Below are 24,931 nucleotides of genomic sequence, written 5' to 3'. Positions count from 1 at the left end.
TGTTCCTGTTCTTAGCAGCTTTGAATTCCAGGGCTTATGTTAGTACATCTACTAGCTTAGGTGGATGTGTTAGTGGTAGATTTTCACCATCGTAGAGTCTATCCAGGAATGTTTAAACTGCCAAACGTGCATTGTCAGCTTCACATTCTTGCAAGGACTCCCCTGATTTTTGGCACCGATTTTTCAGCTACGTGTGGTAGAAATGTTCCAGGCATGACTGGCCATAACGCATCTCCAAATGCTTCACTTGGTGGTCGTATACTTCTTGTTCTTCATTCTTTGCAGGATGGCAGCAGCATCTCTTCTTAAGTCCAACGTAAGGGCAGTTGCCTCCTTCCTGGATGACCAACCATTTAACGCCGATAAATATTCCGAGATCTAGTAAGAACCATGAAATTGAAACGGTTTGACGCGACCAAGAGATTCCGTATTACCACAGCTTCGTTCTTATGCTCCACTGCTAAGTGCTAAATGGCTACAGGGCTCAAAGGTATAACCGTCCAATTTTTGTAGCGATTTTATTTTGACTTCCTGGATTGTGTCCTTCATTAATAATAGAATTTCTTCTCTTAATTCCTTCTTGTTTTCTAAAATATTTTCTTTTAACCTGGCAGAATTATCTTTTAGTCTAATTGATTTTTGTTTTACTATTTTTTAACAATATATAGTTAACTGACGTCCAATTCACACCCGATACCTAAGACTAATGTAGCGTTTTTACCGTTCGTTACATGTGAATTAAAACAATAGATGCACAAAAATAGTTAACTGACTTATCTACACACTTACTTGACTACTAGAAATATTTATTTTCACCTTATTTATTTACTACGTCTTATGTCCGTTTTAAATATCGCGCCAATATTCCGAAGTGCACTGCGCTGAACTGTCAAATGGCTTCCCAGCAGCGGGCGATTCAGCTGATATACTCGGCAGACCATTGTCTGGAAGATTCGCTAACTTTCCATGAGTCTCCAAAGATGTCGTGCGGTGTGCCTCCTTGTGTCATTCCGGAATAGCGGCGTTAGGTATTGGCGGCGTTGTCTACTGCGCATTACTACCTTTTGATCAAGATAAAATTCCCATACAAGATTACTTGCCAAATTCCTGTGTTAACTAACAGCAGATAAAAAAACTTTGTTAACTGTTTATCTGCTGTATGCCGCAACTTAGTCAATTATATTATAATACCTATATTCATTTATTTTGGATTTATATCCCAATATGTAGCGTATATTAATTAGAACCACTGTTGATGTTGCATTTTGTATTTTTTACTCAAATCAATATAAAAACTTTATTTTGATTAAAATTTCTGAGGAAATTTATCGAATTGAGACTTGGATGGAGGCCTTTACCCCTATTATATGGGGAGCCACAGCTAAAAAAAAGTTTTTCCAAATCCTTCGAATTAAAATAATTTAGCTAAAAATTCACATTACAATCTGCTGCAACAATGTGAAATTTATTTGGCTTAACCAAGATATGTTTGATATTTTTTTGAATTCTAATAATCGGTTATTAAAGATTTAAAATAGAATTATTAAGAAAAAAAGATATTATTAATGAAGAAGAATAAGGTTTTGATACATATAACGAAAATGAAAAAGATAATAAAAATTATTAAGCCCTTTATATATGATTATTCAAGGGTTATATAATGTTTGTGTCCAGCTTCAAAATAAAACTAAAATTATAAGTAATAAAAATTGTTTTATTTACATCCTCTTACAAATAAATAACTTATTAAATGTTATCAAAATGTCTATTAAACAACATTATTACATTCATCTAAAGAACAACTTAAAAACCTGTATAAATGCGGTAAATGTATTATTATTGGTTAAGATAACTAAACCTGGATCGTCCTTTTACAGGCATAGGCAAACTTATGTCCAGAACGTTTCGCTTTCGTTTCGCTTTCCTGTATCTATAGGCCTATAAACATAAACAATTTCAAATATTAATTAAAAAACTTAAAATATTTTACTATAAAGGTCGATTTGTTATGTTAATTGTACTACTGTAGTATTTACAATTGTCTAAATTAGATTTATGTGATAATATTTTTTATGGAAGGCGAAGTATGCGGTGTAGCTGAAGCCATTCTCTGAAAATGACAAAAAAGAATGAGTGAAACTCTGGTAAGTCTTAGTATAAAAGTGCAAACTTTATTAGCAACGAGATACAAGAAGCACTTATTCCATTATTGAACTTTGTTGCTTTCTACGTTAATCTGGGTTATTATATTTCAGGTGGAAATATTTTTTGAGGAAACTTACCGGTGAAACTTCAGTGGACTCTGGAAGTTCCAGCTCAGGAATACTGTTCTTCTTTTTAGTTTTGCTTGGTGAAATTGCAGCTAAAAAAACCTATTGGTAAAAAACTACAATTGTTAGATCTTCACGCTTACCTCCAGGTAAGTTTGGTAAATGGAAATCATCATTTTTACTCTTCGAACCCTTTTTCGTATGGTTTGCGGGATTGGTAGTACCGAAACTGTTAAGCCAGTGGGGTGCGTTTGCAGTGACATTGTTGCAATGGTCTCCTTGACCAAAAATATTCTCCACCACTACGTTCCTGTCTAGTTTTTTTAGAAAGTGTGTTCTTGGGTTACCCAGCTGGGAAGCCTTATGAGATAGAGAAAGCAAATAAGGACAACTAGATAAAAACAGAAATTAACTTACTTGGTTTGTTTTATTATTATGTAGGTTTGGCATAGTATTGGGAGATTTTTTAGGGGCCTCTTTCACGAAACTGATATTGTTAATGCTTGGGTGTAAAATATGGTGAATATTTGGGGATTTTCCGTGGTCACCAATCCCAAAATGGAAAGTTGGAGATTCTGCTGCTAAGGGTGTAGTCTAAAATAATTTAAGTGCCATGATAGAGAATCCTAATATAAGAACCACAAAATTGTGCTCAAATAAATACTCCATAAAGATTTTTAAAAGCCAGCTCAGTTCCGGATATATAAAAAAAAATAAGTTTAAAATAAAGAAGGTGTCTATCGCAGGTCTATTTTATTTCATTTATTTTTTTTAGGCCAGTTATATTTCTTCTTTTTTAACATATGTTCACTTTTCTTCTCTCTCTTTTGTCTTCGTTGCTTACAAATTTATCAAATACTTTAAAAACGAAGATAATAGTAATCAAAAAAGAAGATAATGTTAGAATCAAGAACTAAAGAAAACTGAGTAGCTTGAGTTATGTTGTCGTAAGTCATGGTTTGTTTTATATGAAAAATATTAGGTTATTAAGTAAGGTAAAATGTAGAACACCGGTTTCGCTTTTTTCAAACAATTATTTTTTGTCTTTAAATTCATTCTTTTACATGCTTTTTACTATTAAATGCTGTTTACTGTAAGTGCTTTGTGTTTAATTGGAAACCAGGTGTTTGAGCGGTTAATAGAACTGTAAAATAACATAAAATAAAATAGCAAACTCTACAGATAATTGGGTGTGTTTTTGATCTTATTTTCAGTGGCGAAGCGTGAACTTTTTTTTTGGGTAGACAAACAATAAAAATCGTTAATTAGAAAAAAATTTGTATTCAATATTATTCATTTTAATGAAATAGAGAATGAAAGCGCAAGAAATATTAACTCAAAGAGAAAAATTATGTAGTGATATAAAAAAGAAAAAAATAAATACTACTGACAAAAAAACACAACATAGGTATAACTACAATTTATAAATCCATAATATCCATTATTTTAAAATTAATTAAAGACAAATAAAAACACAACTAAAATACAATTTCCAATATCGAAAAGTCGTTCATAAATAACCACTAAAAAAACCTGTAAGATGTATTGCGGCCGACCAGATCAAGCGTGTCCATAAACAATAACCCTCAACAGCATAATAAAATAGCTGGTCGACTTCGATAGAGAAAAGCTCGAATGTCTTTCCCGCGAGTAAATTTTGCATACGTAATAGGCTGAATGCTGATGCGGCCGGACCTCTGCCACCTGCTTGATGCGTATATGGTTCGATTAATTGCTCTAAATTTCGGAAGACAAATATCAATGTGTCTTTCTGGGGCTCGTATACAATAATTGGGTGTCAGCCCTGCATTTTTATTTTAATTGGTGCGTCGTTAGATATTATAAATAGATAGATATTATAGCCATTCAGATACTATATAATAATAGTAAGGAGCGACTACGTTCTGTGTTAATTCAACAATTCATGAATTGTAATTCAACAATTACATGAAATAATTACGTAATAAATTAATGACAAATAACTGGATAATTTTGGGTAGACAGTGTCTACTCGTATGCTTCGCCACTGCTTATTTTCAGTTGGGAATTAATATCAATTTAACACCACTTTACTTATGTATGTAAGGTAGTTCGTCGTGAAAAACCTTATTTAATTTGATCTTGCTGATGTTGGTCTGCTAAGGGCTGAATGACAAGAAGTTTCAATTTGTAACAGAAAAAATCTAGACTGTTTCAACTGCTGAAAACCGCATATTTTCTCTAACTAGTACGTTTCACATAGGAGCATCAGGTCTTTCGTCTCAGTCTCTCTCTTATCATACACTACGCGACTTAGGACTAGACTGGAAATATCGAGAGAGTATTGTAATAAGTAGTAACGTGAATTCTCATAATATTAATCAATTAAAACATCCAACAACCAAATTGGGAAGACATAGAATTTATTGTTCCAAGTCTTGTCGCAATCGAATACTTGAAGCCGAGAAAGAACGAAAAGGAAGGACTTTTAAGAAACCAAATTACTAATCTTGAAAAAGGACTGGAAAATAGGGAATCTTACATGAACAGGCAACGTCGACATAGTCAAGTCTTTGAAGAAGTCTCTTTTGCAGTAGAAAAGTTTACAACAACAATTCATTCACAGACTAAATGCATAGATTTTCATAAAGCTGCTGTTGAAAAATTAAATATGAAACACGAAAAGCAAGAAAAACAACGAAGCTTTTAAGAAGGAGGAATCATAAAAACAGAAAATGGACAAACTTCAACGATCTCTTACTGACTGAAAACTGTAGCAAAGTAGGTCTGGTAAAGAGATGAGTTGTCAAAAGCCAAAGCAAACACAAAATATATCCCTAAGCATAGAATCGACAACATCGGTTGTTTGCTTACAGTATTCAGGCAGGAGACGTATCTTAATTGTTGAAAACGAAGTGCGTGATTACCTTACTTTTTTAAAGGTTTATTCATGGCAATTTCGATATTAATTATCAAAAAGTTAGTGCCACATCTTTAGTAGATCTTTGCGAGAAGGGGCATGAGTACTGTCGTAATTTTGATAAAAATTAGGATGCAGCTGGCATAATATATCTGATATAAAATTTTAGGATGCAGGCGAGTCTGATTTTCACCGGTAAAGATGAAGTCTTTTTGAATACGATGTCATCCATCAACGTAATTGTCATTGAACCCTACCTGGACCTGACCAAAACAGCTCAGAACTTAGAGTTAACCAAATACATTGGTAAATTAAATAGTGCACAACTCTCTCCACTTTTATCTTGTTTCCGCTATGCAAAGGATTACAGTGTGGAACATTTGGCCAATAACTGCATTTTCCTTGCCAAATGTCAATCTCTTTCTTCGATATCTCAGAATTTTCACCGAACCAACGCAATAAGTCAATAGCCTTCCCAATTACCCTTCTAAGCTTTCAATATATTATCAACATATTAGAGGTATGCGAACTAAAACTAATGGAATTAACCTGTCTGTTCATTCCTGTAACTGCGACATTATCATTTTAACGAAGAACTAGTGGTTCGAAGATTTTTTGAAGATAAGAATCTTGTTTTTAGATGCCATAGAAATTATGAGACTTATGGTGACCAGAGGGATTTCTCATCAGTTTGGTGGTAAGACCATCATAGTGGGGACTATTTACATCTTTCCTGCTTTATCATTTGAATATTATCAAGCTATTGATCGGATAAAAACGCTATGGAAGTCTCATGTTAAAGCAGAGTTTTTACTTCCAGCGGAAAATTTGTTAGGAGGTATGTTTGCATCTAAGCTGAAACAAGTAAACAGTAACAAAAATTTATATGGAAAGCTACTAGATCTGTTTTTTTAATATGGGAAGCTCTATGAACGTAATGAGATGCACTGATCTGATCTTTGTTAATGTTGATTCTCACCATTTCAGTTGATTTTTAGCTTCGATAATGCTGCAAGTTTAACAAGCCGAACAAGCACTTTCTTGTATCAACATGAGAAGGCGGATTTTAATGCAATAAACAGATCTGAGCAGCTTTGACTTTATACTATCCGATGGTGTGGTCTTGACACTCTGGTTTAAAGGCTTTACGCCTTTTTTATGGATGAGTTTGTATCCAAGAAGCTTAATTATACTACCAATTCAAATATCAAAGTGGTTCTTATCTGGTCTAAAAAAACTGGTTAGGCAAAAAAATAAACTCTACAAGAGGTACAAGACTATAGGACTTTTGGAGCCTTTGATTGACATATGTGATAAATATGGAACATATAAATCTTGAAAATGGAAGGCACTTCTGGCACTTCTGGTGGTATGTTAATTCTTTACGTAAACATAATATAGCATTCCTACATCTATGTAATATAATGGTGTTACACTGGATACCCCCAAAGAGATTATGGATCGTTTTGTTACTGTGTAATTCTTCCTATTTTAAAAAGAAGAAGAAATATTTTGAAAAGAAATTGATTTTAGAGGTCTAAGAATATACTACATTACAACTTTCTTTCAACATGCTCACAACAAATGATTTCATATAACATTAAAGTGAGTATATGTCACATTATATATTTCATATTATTTTAGTATTTGGTGAGGTTTAACTAAAAAAGTTGAGAGAAGGGAAAAACTCAAGTTACAAGATGTACACCACCATCTTAAAAATATTCATTACTTCGGTTAGGTAACTGTACAATGAAACATGATAAAGCTGGAGCAAATCAATTCGATCAATATTCATGGAATTATCACTTTTTTCATCGACTGATTCAGCACTATCATAATTAATTATTATATCGTAATTATTATGAGGTGCAAGAAACAACACCTACATCCCAGTATACTTCAGACCTAAATGGAACAATTCAGTATTATTTCTTTAACAAATTTGGGAGTACTAAAGAGAACTCTATAGAGTCATTACTGGAATCAAATGTGTATTTGATTTTTACTTTAAAATACAAGAATTGTGTGTTTGCTGAGAAACTGTGTTAAGTAGCTTAACTGTCTTTAAACCTAATTCCCTTGTGATGCTGAGATTAAAAGACTATCTAGTTGCGTTTTTAATCTAATTATATTCCAAAATCTTCATAGAAAATGGAGCTTTAGATGTGTGCTGTTCACCATCGTACTTACAGATTAGGTAAAGTATAAAGCAAAGTTAATGTCTTTATGTAATGATTTCCTTATACAGATTGATTAATATTAAATTTGATGTTTTCTTAGGGTCACTTCTAAAGGATGTTTCAGAAATATTTTCTTATATTTCTGGCAATGTTAATTATAGTGAGTACTAATATAAAGAAATATTCCAACGAGAAGTCTTAGAAACTCATGTTTCCAATGTCGTAAACATATGGAAATGTTAAATAGCAAATAAGGCCTTTAGTTTCTTTAGATTTTTGTCATCCACCATCTTGTTTATGGATTGAGTATATTACAAACCAAACTCATCCAATAAACTCCATAAATTGTAAGATTGGTAAGGAGATGATGAAGCATCTTTGTAATAACATTATATACTACCCAATTTTTTCGCATCATCGCCATGCAATACTCTCTAAATTATTATAATTATTCAACTCCTTCTTAATTACATCATGATACACGAATATGCTACTACAGATCCATTTTTTTGCTTTAAATTGCATTTCTCCGTCTCAGGTGGTAGGATCTTTCTTTTCTAGTCATGTGGCATTTCTCACCTGTGTGTTATTCCCTCTTTTACTGTTCTGCTTTTGGTGATCTGATAACGGCCGATTTTCATCATACTTATTAATTTTCACCAAATGCTCTAAGGATTTTTCAAGTACTTGAATTTCATTGGTTGTTGATAGTTTGGTGTTGAATTGTTGATGTTTAGATTGTGCCGAAACTTTTTGCTGGGGCGAAGCTCGTGAAAAAACCTGAAAAGAAATCTTGTAATTATTATTTTTTAAATAATTTCGTTACATACTTGTTGGCTTCCTTTATGGCTGCCATTGTTATTATTGTTATTGAGGACGTTCAATCGCTGGCTGCTTCTTGTTAGCGTAATAAGGTTTTTATTATTTTCATTGGCAATCTGTTCGATTGTATCAGAGGTGTATTTTCTTTTCATTGTGCCTAAAAAATTATGTAAAAAAAATTGTTAAGGGCAATTGAAAATCTGTTACCCTCTGTTAGGCTGAACCGCCATTTGGTATCAGTAGAAAACTTTCTGGGTTTAATTTCCTCCCTTTTGTCAGTAGATACAATAATTTCCGACCTTAGCTTCCTTAGCAATGGTGAATTGAATTCCATATTCACTTTCTCTCTTAATGCTGGTAAGAATCTATAAATGAACTTGTAGTAAGTCAAGGAATATTTATGCGGTTCCATCTTACCTTTGAGGAAACTTATCATGGGTAAAGTAAGTATGTTTCAGCAGCTCCTCAGCAGTAAGTCTATCGTTAGGATCCATTTTTGTACAGCTATTGAGAAAATCTATTGCCACCAAGGGCCAGGTTTGGAAGACTTTATAGAAACCCAACGATTCTTGTGATGGCGTTTTTATTATTGGTCTCAACTGCGTGTTTCTTGCCATAAAATTTTGATGCCTTGAACATGGTTTACCTAATAAACCATCTGTTAGTTAAAATTCGAAATATATTAAAAAATACTTGCCTAACATCCTGACGATCAAATAAAGTTGATCAATATCACTTTCTCCAGGAAAGAGTGGATCTCCCGTCATCATTTCGGCAAACAGGCAACCGATCGCCCAAATATCCACTGGGGCTCCGTAAATGGGTTCGCCCACTAGTAACTCTGGAGCTCTATACCATCTGAAGAGAATAACCTATTATTAATAATTCCTATTTAGTAAAAAAATATTGTTTTTTTTTACCTCGTCGCCACATATTCGGTACAAGCTTCCCCATTAAGACTGATGATCCTGGCAAATCCAAAATCGCACAGTTTTACAACCCCTAAAGATGAAACAAGCACGTTTTCAGGTTTTACATCTCTATGGATAATCTGAAAAAAGATATTCATTGAAAAACATATATTTCTTCTAATAAGCATCCTAGTGGAGTCTTACATGATTACTATGGCAATAGCTAATGGCCCTACAGACTTGATAAATTCTCTCTCTAGTGCGTTCATCTCCTAATCCAGCGGGCATTTTTTCCAGTTCATCCAGAACGGTGCCCTCAAGGAATTCGAATACAATATAAAATCGTTTTCTGTGCCGAAAAACTTCGATCATTGTCACCAGGTTTTCGTGCTTCAGTCTCTAAAAATTCCATGTTTTTATTAAATTTTAAATCGGAATTTTCAATTGGAATTATTGTTCAAATTTAGGCATGAAGATACTATTATACAAGACACTATCAGCAGATCAACTCGTCACTTCAACACTCGAGAATCACTTTTCCAAGAATATTAAAAACCTTCACCTTTGGTAGATCAGGTGGTGATAAGGATCAAGTGGAATTGATTGTTTGAATTTGATTTCATTCTCGTTTCTTGACCAAGCCTTGTCTACTCGTAAAAATATTTCAGAATGATCAGACTACGATAAAGAAAAGGAAAAAGAAAAAGAAAAAGAAATTTGCCAACCGCATTTTTAATACTGCTACATCCCAATTTATTCTCTTATCTAAATAATAATAATAATAATATTATCAATATTCTGTAAATCTGTGTCTTAACTAGAGAAAGTGAGTGAGCTTCGTTTTCCTTTCAAAACTTACTTTCAACATGCGTATCTCTCTAAGTGCTAATTTCCGTATAGTGGGATCCTCTTCAGTTTCCAAAAATTTCTTTACGGCGACGATCTGATCAGTCTCCTTATGTCTGCATTTCATTACCAATCCGTAAGATCCCTCCCCCACCACCGATATCTGATCATATTTTTCCATGTTAGGGACTAGGGCTGTGTAAAACTGTCATGATTAGATGCCATCTGAAAAAGAAAAGTAAACAGATTTAAAGTTGATCATATTAAGGGAGAGCTTGAGCAAATGAAGAAAATAAAACAAAGACAAGATTAGTAGTAGTTTTGCTGCTCTCTTCAACTTGCATTAGATATGGGTTGGGGTATTAACCTGGCTCTATGACGTCAAGTAGATTTGTTCATTTCAAGACCAGTAGATTATATTTTGAAGATACTCAGAAACTCTACAACTTAGACTGGGTGAAGAAGTAGGAAATACCTGGATATCTTCTTGGTCAAGGACCAAGATAAACTTGTAGAAAAAAATTATCTAAGGACACACAACACTGATATCCACATTATTTATATAAACCATTGCCAATCTGACCTTCAAAAGGATTAAGCTTCGGGCTGTTGTAAAATCCCAAGGCGTCTCCTGGTTTTACAATTGCATTCTTTGACTTACAGATAAAGATTGAATCCCATGATAGTTGAGCGACTTAGATCATCTACGAGTAAACGCGGATACAAAAATAACTGTGACAATTGATAGTTTTGAAAACATTTTCCAAAGAATTGAAGTTGAATCTTTTGAAGCAAAGAAATACTTCCAAAAATGATCGAAAATAAATCTGCGAAGTATGCTTAGAGTTAAGCCTTTTAGCTTAACCAAAGCTTGGGCATAGATATGAAATTGAACAACTAAAGCCATTAATAGCCTAGAAAACGCTTTCCAAGATATTGAGCTATAAGTTACTTATAGTGAAGCTCCTCATAATATAACTTAAATATGTAACAGACGTAAAATTTTAGCTTGAATGAAGAAATTGAATCGATTGAGCTATAATTATGACCAATATTTTGGAGAGTATTTTCGAGACATGCTATTGAAGTAAATGATCTTTTGAAAATATCTTAGATAAAGAAAATAATAGAATAGAACGTGAAGGTGGAGAAATCATAGACAATTTATTAGTTATGCTTTTATAATTCTAGTAAACAGCTTAAGAAATAATAGAGCCAAAAAAAAAATATTTGTGTTCTATTGTAATTCTTGGTAATCTCTACCTATAGTTACACTTTTATATTATAATGGATAATCACATTTAGTAAATTCCAAAACTCGGAAACATTAATTACGAAAGTTGACCTCGATGAATTTCCCTTGACAATGAATTTAATACCACCACGTGCGTGATCTATGAGGCTTATATTATATACTTAGGGTACGCTAGAGAATAGTTAATGACTCGTTCGATACGTAATTGTATTTTTTCGTTTGCTCTGCATAAACTTATTGGATATCAGATGCACCTTTATAGGAAAAATTCCTTTTCCTAATTTGCTCTTTTTAGATATATTTTTAAAATGACACCTTGTAGGGCAAGGGATACATGAATCCTGGGCTATTCAAATACTGAATTAACATAATTACATGTTTTAAGATTAAATGCCTATTATTATATGATGTGCGTCTTATTCAAAAACCCACTTTAAAATATTATTTTTGTTCCACTATCATGACATCTATCTTTCAGTAAAACTATAACATTTGTGGTTATATTCAGTTTTGCTGCCAAATCACGCAAATAACTATAAATATAAAAACCGCTTTAGTTCCAAATGGTCTTAATATTGATCTCAGCCAAGGGCGGACGTAATTTAAAGGTCACATGTCACGTGGAAGCATTTCCTATTTAATGCAAAATAAAATCAAAACTCAATTTAATGTCCAGTTTAAAAAAAAATAACTTCCTTAAGAAAATTTATGGGTATTATTGTCCCCCATAGGTCGACAACCTCGCAACACATGATAATTTTACCCGATACATACAAAGCAGTGGCTGGTGGCCAATAGGGCCTTACAAAACTGCCCGCTGGGTAGTTTATAACTTCTAAAAGGAAATCACGCGATTGAAGTTAAATTATGAGTAGCATAACTTCTTTTTTTGAACTCGACAGGCTACTGAATTATGCAGGAGTAGTGCATGCTGCTATTAGTAGTATTTAAAATAATTAGGATAAAATATATAGAACTATTAATATATAATAATGTAAAATACTGCTTATTGGGTTCTTCAGGGCAAGGCAAGTAGAACACTAAAGGAAGCAAAAATTACACAGAGAGATTATGCTTCTGCTCCTGTCCTTAATGGCATTGAATGACAAAAATATTGTCAAAGGTTTTGAATAAAATGAAAAATAGCTTTAACATGCTTGAAAAACATTACAGTTTAAAATTAATGTTGCTGACAGACATGAAATTTTATTTTTAATTCCAATTTGCAGATATAATTGCACATTTTATAAATAAAAGAAATGACGACTAATATTTGGGGTAAAATGAACATTTATTTCAAATTTTCAAAACCATAAAAAATGTGTTCAGATACTTGGAATGTACTAAAAATTTTGTTTCATTTCAAGCAATATTTTTAATTCGACAAGTGTCTAGAAGCTCAAGTAATGTTTTGAAAACTATTGAAAATATAATAAATTATTTTAAATCCATAAAAATTATATATCATACAAATGACAGTCATGAATACAATAAAATTAAAAATTACTTCAAATGCATTCAATGCACATATTTTTAAAGAGTGTTATTAAGGCAGATCAAAAAAAAATTAAAATAATTGTATCATTATACCTACAAATAAGCAAACAAGCAGTGGTTCTCCTACCACTAAAAAAGTAAAAAGTTAGTGTATAATTTGATTTATTTTCTGCAACGGCATGGCATGTCTTTTGGTCTTTAAACTCAGTTTTTATAAGCAAGCCAATAAACCAAAATCAATAAAAATACAATTTAAATATTTTCTATAGGCTTATTTTTATAAAAATGCTAATTATTTTAAAATTATTGAAAGGAGTTCTTATAACTTTGTTAGAGACTTAAAGTATGCTCTTATTTATTTCTTATTGAGAGGGAGAAAAGATACTCGCAGAGAAAATTTCTTGCATTTTTTACAATTTCAGACTAGAAGGCACCCTTCCAAGGTATTTTTAAGGAATTAACTTTTTTTGGAATTCAAAAATTTGATACACATGGTATAAAAAACAAAAAACTTTATTTCTTTATGGTTTCTTAATAAATTAATAGGTCATGTACACTGATTTTTTATCACATTAAGTATTTTCAAAAATGAGCCCCTAAATATTTAATAAATAACTGCTACAAATTTTATATTAAATTTCTCAAACTGATCTGAACTTTTCCGAAGCCAAATCAATACCCTGAACAATTTTTCTTTGTATTTTGTATATGCCAGGCAGCACGAAAGGTCTCTCGGTAAATTACGCGAATTGGGTTGAGACCGATTTTACGACATTTATTTATGGTCGAACGTCGTATTTTCTTAAATTAATCACTATGCTTAGTTCAATTGATGAATTTAAACTGTATTTGCTCGTAGACAATTACTTTAAAACAATCAGGTTTGACATGTAACATCGGCATATGTTTGTAAAGGATTTGCAGAATGGTTACGTATATTTTATATATAACTAAATTGAAGGCATTGTATACATTTTTATTTGAAATAGGGCATGTTTTATTCTTCGATTAAATTTTAACGTTTTAATTTATGTATAACTTAAATGGATATGATGCACACTTCATTACAATATTCTAGGAAAGTAATGAAAAGAAATCTAAATCGTTTTTTGTAGACAGTTCAAATTATTTATTTCTCCGTCAGGGTTAGATTATATATCATAGTGTTTAGAAATAATAATAATATCATTCAATAAATGTTGAACGTAAATAAAATAACTAAATTATTTAAAACTAAAAGATTATAAAAATTATTATTTCTTCAGTTTTTTTTAATATAATTAATATCGTTTTTAAATATTCAGAAGCATACTGGTTCATACATCAGAAAATTTCTTCATCATGAATTAATAATTTTGTTCATTTATTTATTTTTAATATATGACCACTTTACATCTATCTACATCGTTTCTTGTTTGCTCTTTATTAAATTTAATTAAGTTTTTTAAGTAAATGAATTAAGCTGTCTGTTTAATTTGTATAACAAACTTTATTTGTTAGTAGTAAATTATTTACAAATTTTCAGCTTTAATATATAATGCCTCTATATGTTTTTAAAGGTATACCAGAGCGTTTCTGTTTATTTTTGTGCTTGATTTATGCATAGCTAATGTTCTGTACACTTCCTTATACTATTTTATTAAAGGAGGTTTTCAATATTACATTACTTAAGTAATTTAAACTATATTTGGTAATAGAAAATGCTTCAAAACAATTTGCTATAGTAGGTTACAATGTTTGGTGAAGATTTAACCGATTGGGTTAACTTTATAATTTAATTGATGTAACGTTATTTTAACGAAGCATGTTTTATACTCTATTAAATTTAATAAATAAAATTATTTACTTAATCATATTTTTAATCTAATTAATGAATTTAAAATCTGATATAAAGCGCTAAATAAATCTGACGTAAATTTTTTCATTAAATTAAAGGAATTATTTCTTTTAATCACAATATTAGCTTTTTTCTTTTTTAATCGGAATAAATCTCTTTGAAAAAATTAAAGCTTTTAATGAATTTGCTTTGCATAATATTTTATTAAGCATTGTTTTGTTAGTTTTAACCTTAATAACTTGAATTATTTTATTTATTTCTATTTATAAATTAAATACTGCTTTAAAATAATATGTTTTGATAGGTTCGTAACAGTTTATTTTAATTGTTTTTGAATTATGCATTACTTAAATAGATGTAACATATACTTTCTTATTATATTATAAAAACGAACGCTATTTTCCTTCAATAAAATGATAAAACTAATTTAACTTAATTAGATTAATGTGGAATCACTTTTTTAGCCCAATTCTAATTGCTCGTAGTAATTAGATATATAAAGTTTTGTTTGTAAATATTTAGAGAATCATTGGAAATATTTTATTAAACCTAATATATGCATAACTTAAATGAATATGATATGTTCCTTTAGAGTATTTTAACAAGCAGGTTTTTCAATTATGCATAACTTAAATGAAATAAGCGTGCATTTTTTATATTATATTAATGAAGCATATTTTTAGTTTTATGAATATTATTATATTTTATATTTTTAAAAATGTTTATAAAAGTTCCCTTTTGCCTTGCAGTATTTATTCAAATTAAAAGATTTTGTTATAGATAATTTTTCTGTATAAATTCTCCATAATTAAAATTACTAAAAAATGATTTAAAGCGCACAATTCCATATCAATTTCTGTAACTATTAATCGATATTATTATTTGTTTTGTTTATAAATGTGTAAATAGGCTGAGAAAATTATCAATATTATTTTGATACTACAAAAAACTGTATTTTTTATGTAGAAAATACACCCCCTTTTAACGGGATTAAAACCGCGTGTCTACTTTTCCCTAGCACGCACTTCCTTAATTATACATTACAGACGTTTCCAATTAAACGAAACCTCTAAGGGCCTATTGTACAAAAGTTATTCTATATAACTTAATTAAAATTGAACAAAAAACACCTAATTATTTCAACTTACATTAATTGTATCTTCTTCTGGTAAGTTTTCAATTGAATCGTTTTCTTTTATTTGGCGCCAAAAATATCACAAAAAATTACCATGAGAATAATAATGAAAATTATATTTTTTTATCTTTTTATAGAAAAATCGAATTTTACAAAATAATTGTTTATAAAACGAATTTTATAATGTAAATAGAAACGCACGGAACGTGTTTGCTGTTCACTAGCAACTGATCGCGGGGAAAACTCGCAACATGCAAACCGGGCGGTCGTATAAGCCAGTGATTTCCACAGGTAGGAAGTTCAGTTTACCGGGGAACTTCTAAAAATTTTCTATTAGGTTTTCATATAATTAAATATATGTTATGCTTTATTTTAAAAAATGTACTGCACATCTACTTAAGTTATGCCTTTTTTGAATACTAAAAAAAAAACAAATAATTTTTTTAAACATGCCAAGAAATTTATACAATTAGGAGAATCAACAACAACAAAGTTTCTTTTATTTGAATTTCTAATCTGAAGTTTTTTATTTGATGTTGGTAATAACTTTTATAGTTTGTATCACTTTTTTGTATATTTTTTTCTAAACAAGTATTGATGATATTATCACAAGAACTTTTTATCTTATAGCATTGTTAATTTTCATTAATTTTTGGAATAAAACTTCTTAGAATCTCAATCCAAATCAAATATAAAACATATTAATCGTCATATGATTAAAAATATGCTTCATATAAATACTGTAAAAAAATCCATTTAAGTTATGCATAAATTAAATATAATAAATAAAAAAGAAATAAATTCTACAAGTATAAAAGTTGAGTTCACTGGAGGATTTCTGAAGAAGTGTTATTTTTTATGTTAATATAAAGAGTTTTTTTTATAAAAAAAAAGAGAAAACTAAATTCTATTTCTCGAAGAATACTGTAAGCTAAAAATAAGATGTGTCATAATTGTTAAGAATTTAGAAATTATGAACAAATTTTGCAATTTTTAACGTTTGATTGGAGTTTTAAATATTATCATAGCTATAACTTTTTATTTTATGAAAACGTATAGAACAAATAATTTTTTCGTAATAGATAAATGAAATCAAATATAAGAGTGAATAATCGTAATACAATTTTATTAAAAATATACATGAATTAAATTAAATTAAAAACCAAATAAATATTATAGATTCTTACAAGTATATCCAGTGTGTTAATATTATTAAAATATTATAAATTAAATTAAATATAATAATTGAATATTACTTCTTATAATTGAATATAAGTCAAAATATAATTTGAGGTTTCTAAGCGAATAAAAAATATGGAAACAATGTAATGTTTAATTTTCGCCATAGTTAGATTTTATAACCCTTTATGAGGAGATTTTATAACCTGATGTAAACATTGTGAAAATTTATTTTCCATGGTATAGAGAAATATAAATTATTCATAAGTTTAATACAGATAAAAAAATCTTTTTATGAACACATAAGCAGTGTTACGAAAGTTAAGTTTTCTGTTGTGTTTGGCTGGACATATATTTTTTGTTGTTTTTTTATAACTGTTTACTTGTAAGAACAATATGTATATGCAGAGACAAAAAAAAATTTAAATGACGAGACACAAACTTCTTAAAACCATAAAGAGGCAGGAAAGTCCTTAACTGAAACTGGGATGGAAATAACTCCCAGCAAAATAAGCAGTGAAGTAACGCCAAAGGGACTCAGTGGAGCAGGCAACAAAAGGCTAGCATACCTACTCAAAAAGGGTCTTAGTAAGGAGCCTTGGCCTAAGCCTTGGCATATGCCAAGAAAAACCATTCACCTCGCGAGTTGCAAAATCGCAAGTATCAAACAAACCGATGTCCACTCAGAGGCGACCCACTGCCTCATACAAAGACATGCGAAGATTGTAGTTCTGGCAAGGGTCTATCCAGATACGGCCCTCACGACCCAACAAATGGACTTCATTTAGAGTACAACTCTGGGCAAAATTGTAGGTAGCAGGGATCAGGCCATAAAACCTGCTTTTCTGGGCAGTACTTACAAGGCAGGATACCTAGTCCTGCGTTGTAAGAATAGAGCGTCAGCTGAATGAGTGAAGGTAATCATCAGCAACTTGAGAGCATGGGAGGATTACTCGCTGACTGCCACAGAGGAACACAGGATTCCTCAATCTCGCGTTGCAATGGAATACTTCCCAAACTCGACTTCTCTGGAGACGAGCAGGATTTGGTCAAATTGTCTTTAGGCTCAAGGCTGAGAACGTAAGTATGGAACGTAGCGTTGGTTCAACAAGAGCCCTGTATATCAAAACCCACATACGGGGCCTCAATATACAAAACATTCAGGTAATTTATGACACGGATGGAGACAATCCAAGGGTAGCGCTTATTATGAACGCCAATATTAACTATTTGCCTATTACAGAGTTTATGCATGGTGACACTGCTCTGGTGCTAGTCGAATTAGAGTCAAACGGAAACAAGAGAAAAATCGTTATTGCCTCAGCCTAATTCTCGAAGGACACAGACGAAGCATCACCTTTGAATAGCAATGCACTAATGAAATATGCAAAGACCCTGATCATGGGCTGTAATGCGAATGCCCACAATATAGTATGGGGAAGTAAATAAAGGAAATAATCCAACATTTTACAAAGCTATTGGGGAAGAGGTTCTTGATCTAACTCTCATAAGTATAAATGTCTTGATATGATCAGTCACAAACATACCTTGAAATGGAAAGACCATACTCTAAAGATCGCAAGATCTGCAGTCCAAAATCACTGGAAACGCTTTTTCCATTACATCCTCTAAAACATTGGAAATTAACTGATACGATAATATCCTCATTTCAAGACAACTACCCTGTCAAGATAAAATCCTCCACGAAGAGAGTACCTTGGTAGATCAGAAATCTTGAGATACTACACAGCCAAGCAAGGTTGGAATTTAATAGAGCCAAAAGAACTGAATATTGTAAAGAGTACTGGGAAGCCCTAACCACCTAAAACAGGGAGTTAAGAAAGTCCAAAAGGAAATTATCGAAGCTTTTCTATTAGAATCTTAAGGATGTCCTAGCTAGTAGCCAGACAGACAGTAGCTGTAGACCTTGTGCAGTGGTAATTTGAAAAAGGGACATAAACTCGTTGAGCATACTGAAGAAGGTGAATGGAACCTACACAGATACTTTGAATAGCACATTACAGCTTCTTCTTACAGACGCGGATGATACCTCCATATTAATTAGTAGGAACCACTCAGGGACGATATCAGAACGGATACAAGATACCGCGAACACGACATGTGAATGGTATTTTATTTTATATTACATAATTTTAGTCCAATAAAAAAAATCATACGATTTTTATTTAATAGAGTTTACGAAGAACTACAGCTATGTGAGAAAAACCCTCATTAGAGAACACTTTATTTAGGACTTGTGTACTGTTATAGTACATTATTCTAACGAAGAATAAAAAAAAGGAAAAAACCTAAATATTTTAATAGTTGAGGACATTTCTCGGCTGTTTTTATGATGGAACTAGCTGGCAAAAAAAGTCCATTTACAACTCTAAAATGAAAAATTTACAATTGATATGATATTTAGAAAACCTCAATACGCGAACCCTTTATACTTAATCTAAGCAATTATAATTATTCTTATGCTGGTATTATTATTTATATATCTGACACACTATTCAAGTTAAGTACAAATTAGCAAAAAAAAACATTATGTCAATTTATGCACATATAATCTGTTTTGTATTCTATATAGGTATCACTTGATTATGAGTTAATATACCGCTATTTATTCTCATTTTTTTCAAAGCCTTGTTTTAATTCCTTGAATTAGCTGCTTTCAAAATTGATTAATTTTTCAAATTAATTTTTTCTTTTATAATATTAGTAATATATTTTTCATTATATAAATATTTCAACTAATTAACAAGTCATTCATCAAAGAACGGAATAAAATAATATATCAGTGAAAAAATTAATTCCGGTAATAAAGAGCCAAAAATACATTTACGATTGGCAAGTTTACCAACAAATCTGTTAGTTCTTGTTTTCAAAATCGCAGTTTCTCGAGCTATTTTTAGAGTAATAGTGTTGTGGCTTCTACACTTTGAACATGAAACCCATCGGAAGTTTCGATTTTTTTTGTTTTAAAATGTAATCAAATGAGCTACAATATGCAAAAAGCTCTCTAGCTTAGTCAGAAATGTATCTGCAAGATAGAAAGGAAGTATTTGTTTAATTTAAAAGAATTTTTTTATTAGACGTTTAACTTACAATGAACTTTATGTGACCTATTTTTAAGGATATAAATTATCTTTATGAAATTATTTTTTTAGTAAAGAATCTAAAATTGATGAAATAATTATAGCCTTTGGTTAAAATATAGTCAAACATCCAAATAAAATACTTGAAGTTATCTTTTTTTTTAATTTTATCCCTATATGACTTTTTTGCGATTTAGTTACTCGTTAACTGTACGACAGTAATAGAATTACATTTCACCGAAAAAAGCTAAATTTAGGTAAAATCAATGTTAATAAAAAAACTTTATTTACATTATATACGAAACACACAAATACCTTTTTTCGTGTTAAATTGCCATTCATATGAGTTTGAAAGAACGGGTTGAATGAAGGATTTGAATAAAGTCAATGGACAACTACATAATGTTACAAATCAAATTACATTTATTTTTAGATCCTTTGTGAAGGAAAAGAAGAGAAATTTTTACATATCGATTTTTAAATGTTTAAAATACACCAATATTAAACACATCTTAAACTCTGAATTTGTGGTTAATGCGTTTTTTTTGAATTTAGTACATATTTCTTTAACTAAGCCAAAAAAAATTATTAAATGGCCTATAGAAATTTCCAAAAATGTAAAATATCCTCTTTTGAAAAATCCATTTCAATTAATCCCCTTTTGTCTTGAACAAATTGTAAATATCCCCTTTTGTTTTGTTTATTATTAGTAAGAAGTATGAGTTTTTGTTTCAACTACATTTTATCAGGATAATAAAAAATGAAGCAGATCTTTAATATTTTTTATTACAAATAACTTAGACGCTATCAAAAATAAACAAAACACAAATTCTAGGTTAAAAGAACAAAATATTAGTGATCAGAAGTTGAAAATTTGTTAAACTTTTATTTCACTTATATCATCTGTAAGACAATCACCACAATTTTCCATTTCGGGGTTTGATTGTACCTCGGAAGCACTATTTGAATCATCAATTATTAATTTTTTGTACCACTGTAGTTCTTCCAAATTAAACCACTTATCACCAAACTGTTTGTTCAGCAAGTTTTTAATGCCCTTTTTTTTGTTCTCGCTTAATGAACGTAACCCCAAATTCAAATTATCCCATGACAAAGAGTGCCTCTTTCCCTTTTTAAGAATTGTTACAGGTTTTTCCAACGGATTCTATAATCTATAGTTCTCATAACATTTTAAATCAACGGTGTAATTACCTCGAACTTTTTTTTTAGTAAAAATCATTCGTTTAAATTTCTGGATACCATCCACTTTTTTATAATATATTGCGGAGGGTTGTTGGGTGGGGTCACAAACACGAAACTGAAAATTTTTATAATATTCCTGCAAGCTTTTTACATCTTTTACAATCCAATCGTGCCCCAATAATCTTAGTGTGCCAAATTTTTTAAAAATGTCATTATATTCCTCTTTGGTGGTTATTACAACATGCTTTCTAATTTCTTTCTCCAGTCGACCGAAAACCCGGTCTGCTGCTAGAAAACTGTGGCCTCGTACTGGAAAAAATAATGTTATGTCCTTAAGATGTCTTGGGGAGTCATTCAAAAGGTAGAACAGGAGCTGTATAATGTAATTCTTGTTTTGCCCTCCGCCACCATTGTAAAACAGTCTGAGGTGAAATACATCAGCTTCTAGTGTTAATTTTTTTAAATAGTCATACACAGCAGATCCCTCCTGGTAGAACCTCTTGCTGATTGTGACCTATCCCATGAGTAAAAAACAGGATCTTTTGAATCTAAAGGTACAAGACAAAAATTGTATAAACTGAGCCGTCTGGCATAAAAGGCATCTTGTATGGGGGTCCTAGACAAACATTGAACCTGTTGTAGGTCAAAACATACAGAATGACTGTTGTCCTCTTTTTTCTCAGATAGTCGTAAAATGCATTTGCACGGAGTTTATGTATCCTCGGTTCTGTTATTAACTGTTGCTTTTTGGCCTAATCTTTCTCATTTTTTATTTTATTACGCCATAACACGCAGACATTGCAAGCATCCTTAGCTGGAGATGCAAATCCGCTATTGAATTCTCCTATAAAAATTTTATAAAACATTGTTTTTTTAACTTTCAAATCATCCGTCACAGAACTATTATAAAATTTCATAATTTCTTTGCATTTAATTGTGATGACAAGTAAATCCTTTTTGACTTTTGTCGGCCATAATGACTTTCTTGTGCAGGCATTTTATTTAAAAATAAACGAAGGCTTTGTTTTTTGTTTTCGTTGCGATTACCATACCTATTTCCACCTCGGTTTTCTGCCGGCGTTTTTCCTTTATGTAATGTTTTTCACAGGTTCTCTAATCTTCTTTTTGTAATTCCAAAAGCAATAATAAAAAATTGTTTACACACTACAATCACACGTTTTTTCTTTGAAAATAAGTGATACTGGCAGCTCTTATAAAATTTAAACCAAACATGTAAAAAATTAAATGTAAATATCACCTTTTGAGAAAAATCAAAATAGTAAATCCCCTTTTGAAAAAAACACAATTTTTTCAATGTAATTTACTAAGGATATATCATGTTTTGTTTCGGTTTATGATGGTCAAAATATGAATTTTAGCACAGATAAACGGATTCAAGACTTATTATAACAAAACCCAAAAATGTGAATATCCCCTTTTGAAAAGACACTCCTCATATATTTATTTGTTCGTTAATTATAAAAATTCCAAAATAAAACTACAAAAAATATATCAATTATTAAAGCTCGATTATTCGGAAATGGTTTGTCTAGCGAAAATGTTCAAAGAAAGGTTTTTTGTACGGAGATAATTTTTTTGAGAGCTTTAATGAAAAAATGTAAGCACAAACAAAAAATCGAATTTAATATGATAGACGTCTTAATATTAAGGTCTCAAACCTTCACGATATTTTTTTTGTCACCTGAAACAACATTTTCGATATATTTTAAAAAAATAGTGGATTTTTTAGGTCCAGTCTAATGCTAATGCTTAGACATTTCCTTATTATCTTCTCGTAGTTTATCAAATATTGTATAAAAGGTACCTTCCACATACCGTGCAGTACTAATTGATAAACCCAAAAACGTCTATATATTACTTATTTATTATTCGTATATTATTACTCGTATATTATTTTTACGTTTTTGCAACTACAGACAATATAAATAAATATTTTTTTTTCATCAAAATACACACCAATATTTCCTTTAACCATATATTCACTCAATTTGATAATGATAAAAATGAATAATGAATCGTTTAATACAAGTTCTTATATAAAAGCCGAAATGTCCGATAAGCAAATTGCCATTTACAAGAAAACATCGATACTCCGATAACTATGATGCCGATATCCATAGATAATTATCGGTGCGTGTACAATCTCCTTTACTTAATAATAATTATTTAATAATATATTATCTATGTGAAAAGACACCCAAAAAATAATGACGATTCTTCATTATTTAGAGAATTTAATTATTGTAACAAAAAAGTATATCCGCTCGTAGTCAGTGCCTAGTAGATTCGAAGAAAATATCAAAAACAGTCTCAATGAACTGTAAAAAAAAGTTTTTGGTTTTTATTCTTTTACGCAAAAACTGGACGTTGCTGGTGATATAATTCAAAAAATGCTCCTTAATGATGAAAAGGTGTGTAACTATACCAACGTGTTCTTTAGACCACCTAAATTACGAAAATACCGGGTTATAACGAGATTTGAGCAGAACTAACTGAATGACAGTACTTTGAAAATTCGGAAAAAGTCATTTTTCGACCTCGTTTTTGAGGCCAAAAATGGGCTCCAAAAATCCGATATCTCACCTACTATCAGAGCTACGACCTTGCGGATGGTTTCGTTGGATTCAGATAAACGAAACTAAGACAGAACCGTTGGCATTTTCCAGATCGGACCGGTAGAAGCCGAGATATCGACCCCCAAAGTTTGGGTTTTTTCGTTTTTTGGGTATACCTCCCCGTATTGATTTTTTTCACCAAATTTTTTTTTTTCGAAACTAACTAACTATACCAGCGTCTTCTTTAGACCACCTATATTACGAAAATACCGGATTATAACATGATTCGAGCAGAACTAACTGAATGACAACACTTTAAAAATTCGGAAAAAGTCATTTTTTTTAGTTTTTGAGGCCAAAAATGAGCTCCAAAAATGCGATATCAAGATTTCATAAAATTATCTAAGAGATTTCACTCTGTAGGTCAAAAACTAAAAAGTTTAGGGCATTGTTGATAAAAACTTTTCTGCGTAGAATGTAAATCCAAGGATTTATACCCTTTATTATCGGCACACAATTAATTAATACCCTGGATAATATTGATGTTTTATTGCATTTTAAAGTTCTTAAGTCATTTACTTTAATTTAAAATAAAAAGATTGTGGTACGTTCTTTGTTTGTGTATGCATTTAATACTTGCCTTTAAGCTTTATAAATATAAATTCATTTAAGATAAATAGTGTGTTGATATCATAAAGTAATATATTCAAATTATGGTCATTCGCCATATTCCACAAAAGCAGCAATAACTTTCCTCTCCATAGAAAAGCCCTGGTAATATTTGCTTTTGGTGGATAATTACGAATTAGTTTCTTTTGTGTTTTATTTATCTACATTATAACAAATAAATATTATAAATAATTAAATATGTAGTACATACCTTAAACGAGGTTTCTTGAAAAAAGCATTAATGAACTGATAAATTTTTTAAGCGACTTATGAGGAAAACGTTTGTTTTGACAACTGCTGTCAAATGTTAGCCTAATTTGAAGGTTTCAATATGGCGGTATGAATATATTAGTTATAAGAAGAAATGACACTTCTTGTAGTAAAGACTAGAGAAACTATGAGTTAATAAGGATTGCTACCAGAAATGCCAAATGCTTTATTAAAATGCTTTTAAATTGGCCAACATTCGATTTAATATATAGAGAGTATACAACAGAGGTCCAAGAATTAACTGCCCTGTGGTATCTAAATGCAAGTCTCGAATCAGA

At 30.8% G+C, this 24,931-nt stretch overlaps 1 protein-coding gene across 3 annotated transcripts; it reads right to left on the bottom strand.

Annotated features, from left to right (window-relative positions):
• Positions 1-1,743: 1,743 nt before the first annotated feature.
• LOC126737889 (cyclin-dependent kinase-like 2) lies at positions 1,744-24,713 on the bottom strand. 3 transcript variants are annotated; one of them, XM_050442974.1, is made up of 13 exons: positions 24,595-24,713; positions 9,945-10,156; positions 9,290-9,484; positions 9,095-9,225; positions 8,872-9,032; positions 8,592-8,820; positions 8,382-8,539; positions 8,183-8,331; positions 7,932-8,132; positions 2,688-2,864; positions 2,414-2,630; positions 2,283-2,362; positions 1,744-1,938 (listed from the first exon to the last, which is right to left on the bottom strand). In XM_050442974.1, exons 2-13 carry the CDS (start codon positions 10,110-10,112, stop codon positions 1,837-1,839), a joined length of 1,968 nt encoding a protein of 655 aa, XP_050298931.1. In that variant the 5' UTR covers positions 10,113-10,156; positions 24,595-24,713; the 3' UTR covers positions 1,744-1,836. The 3 variants fall into 3 exon arrangements, with proteins under 3 accessions (XP_050298931.1, XP_050298929.1, XP_050298932.1); XM_050442972.1 differs by lacking the exon at positions 24,595-24,713 and adding an exon at positions 15,669-15,688; XM_050442975.1 differs by lacking the exons at positions 1,744-1,938; positions 24,595-24,713 and adding exons at positions 1,964-2,110; positions 15,669-15,688.
• Between the last annotated feature and the right edge of the window lie 218 nt (positions 24,714-24,931).

Source organism: Anthonomus grandis, chromosome 6 (assembly GCF_022605725.1).
Source record: "Anthonomus grandis grandis chromosome 6, icAntGran1.3, whole genome shotgun sequence".
NCBI classification, from domain to species: domain Eukaryota; kingdom Metazoa; phylum Arthropoda; class Insecta; order Coleoptera; family Curculionidae; genus Anthonomus; species Anthonomus grandis.
Note: the sequence above shows the minus strand (reverse complement) of the source record. Positions and strands in the feature narration are given on the sequence as shown.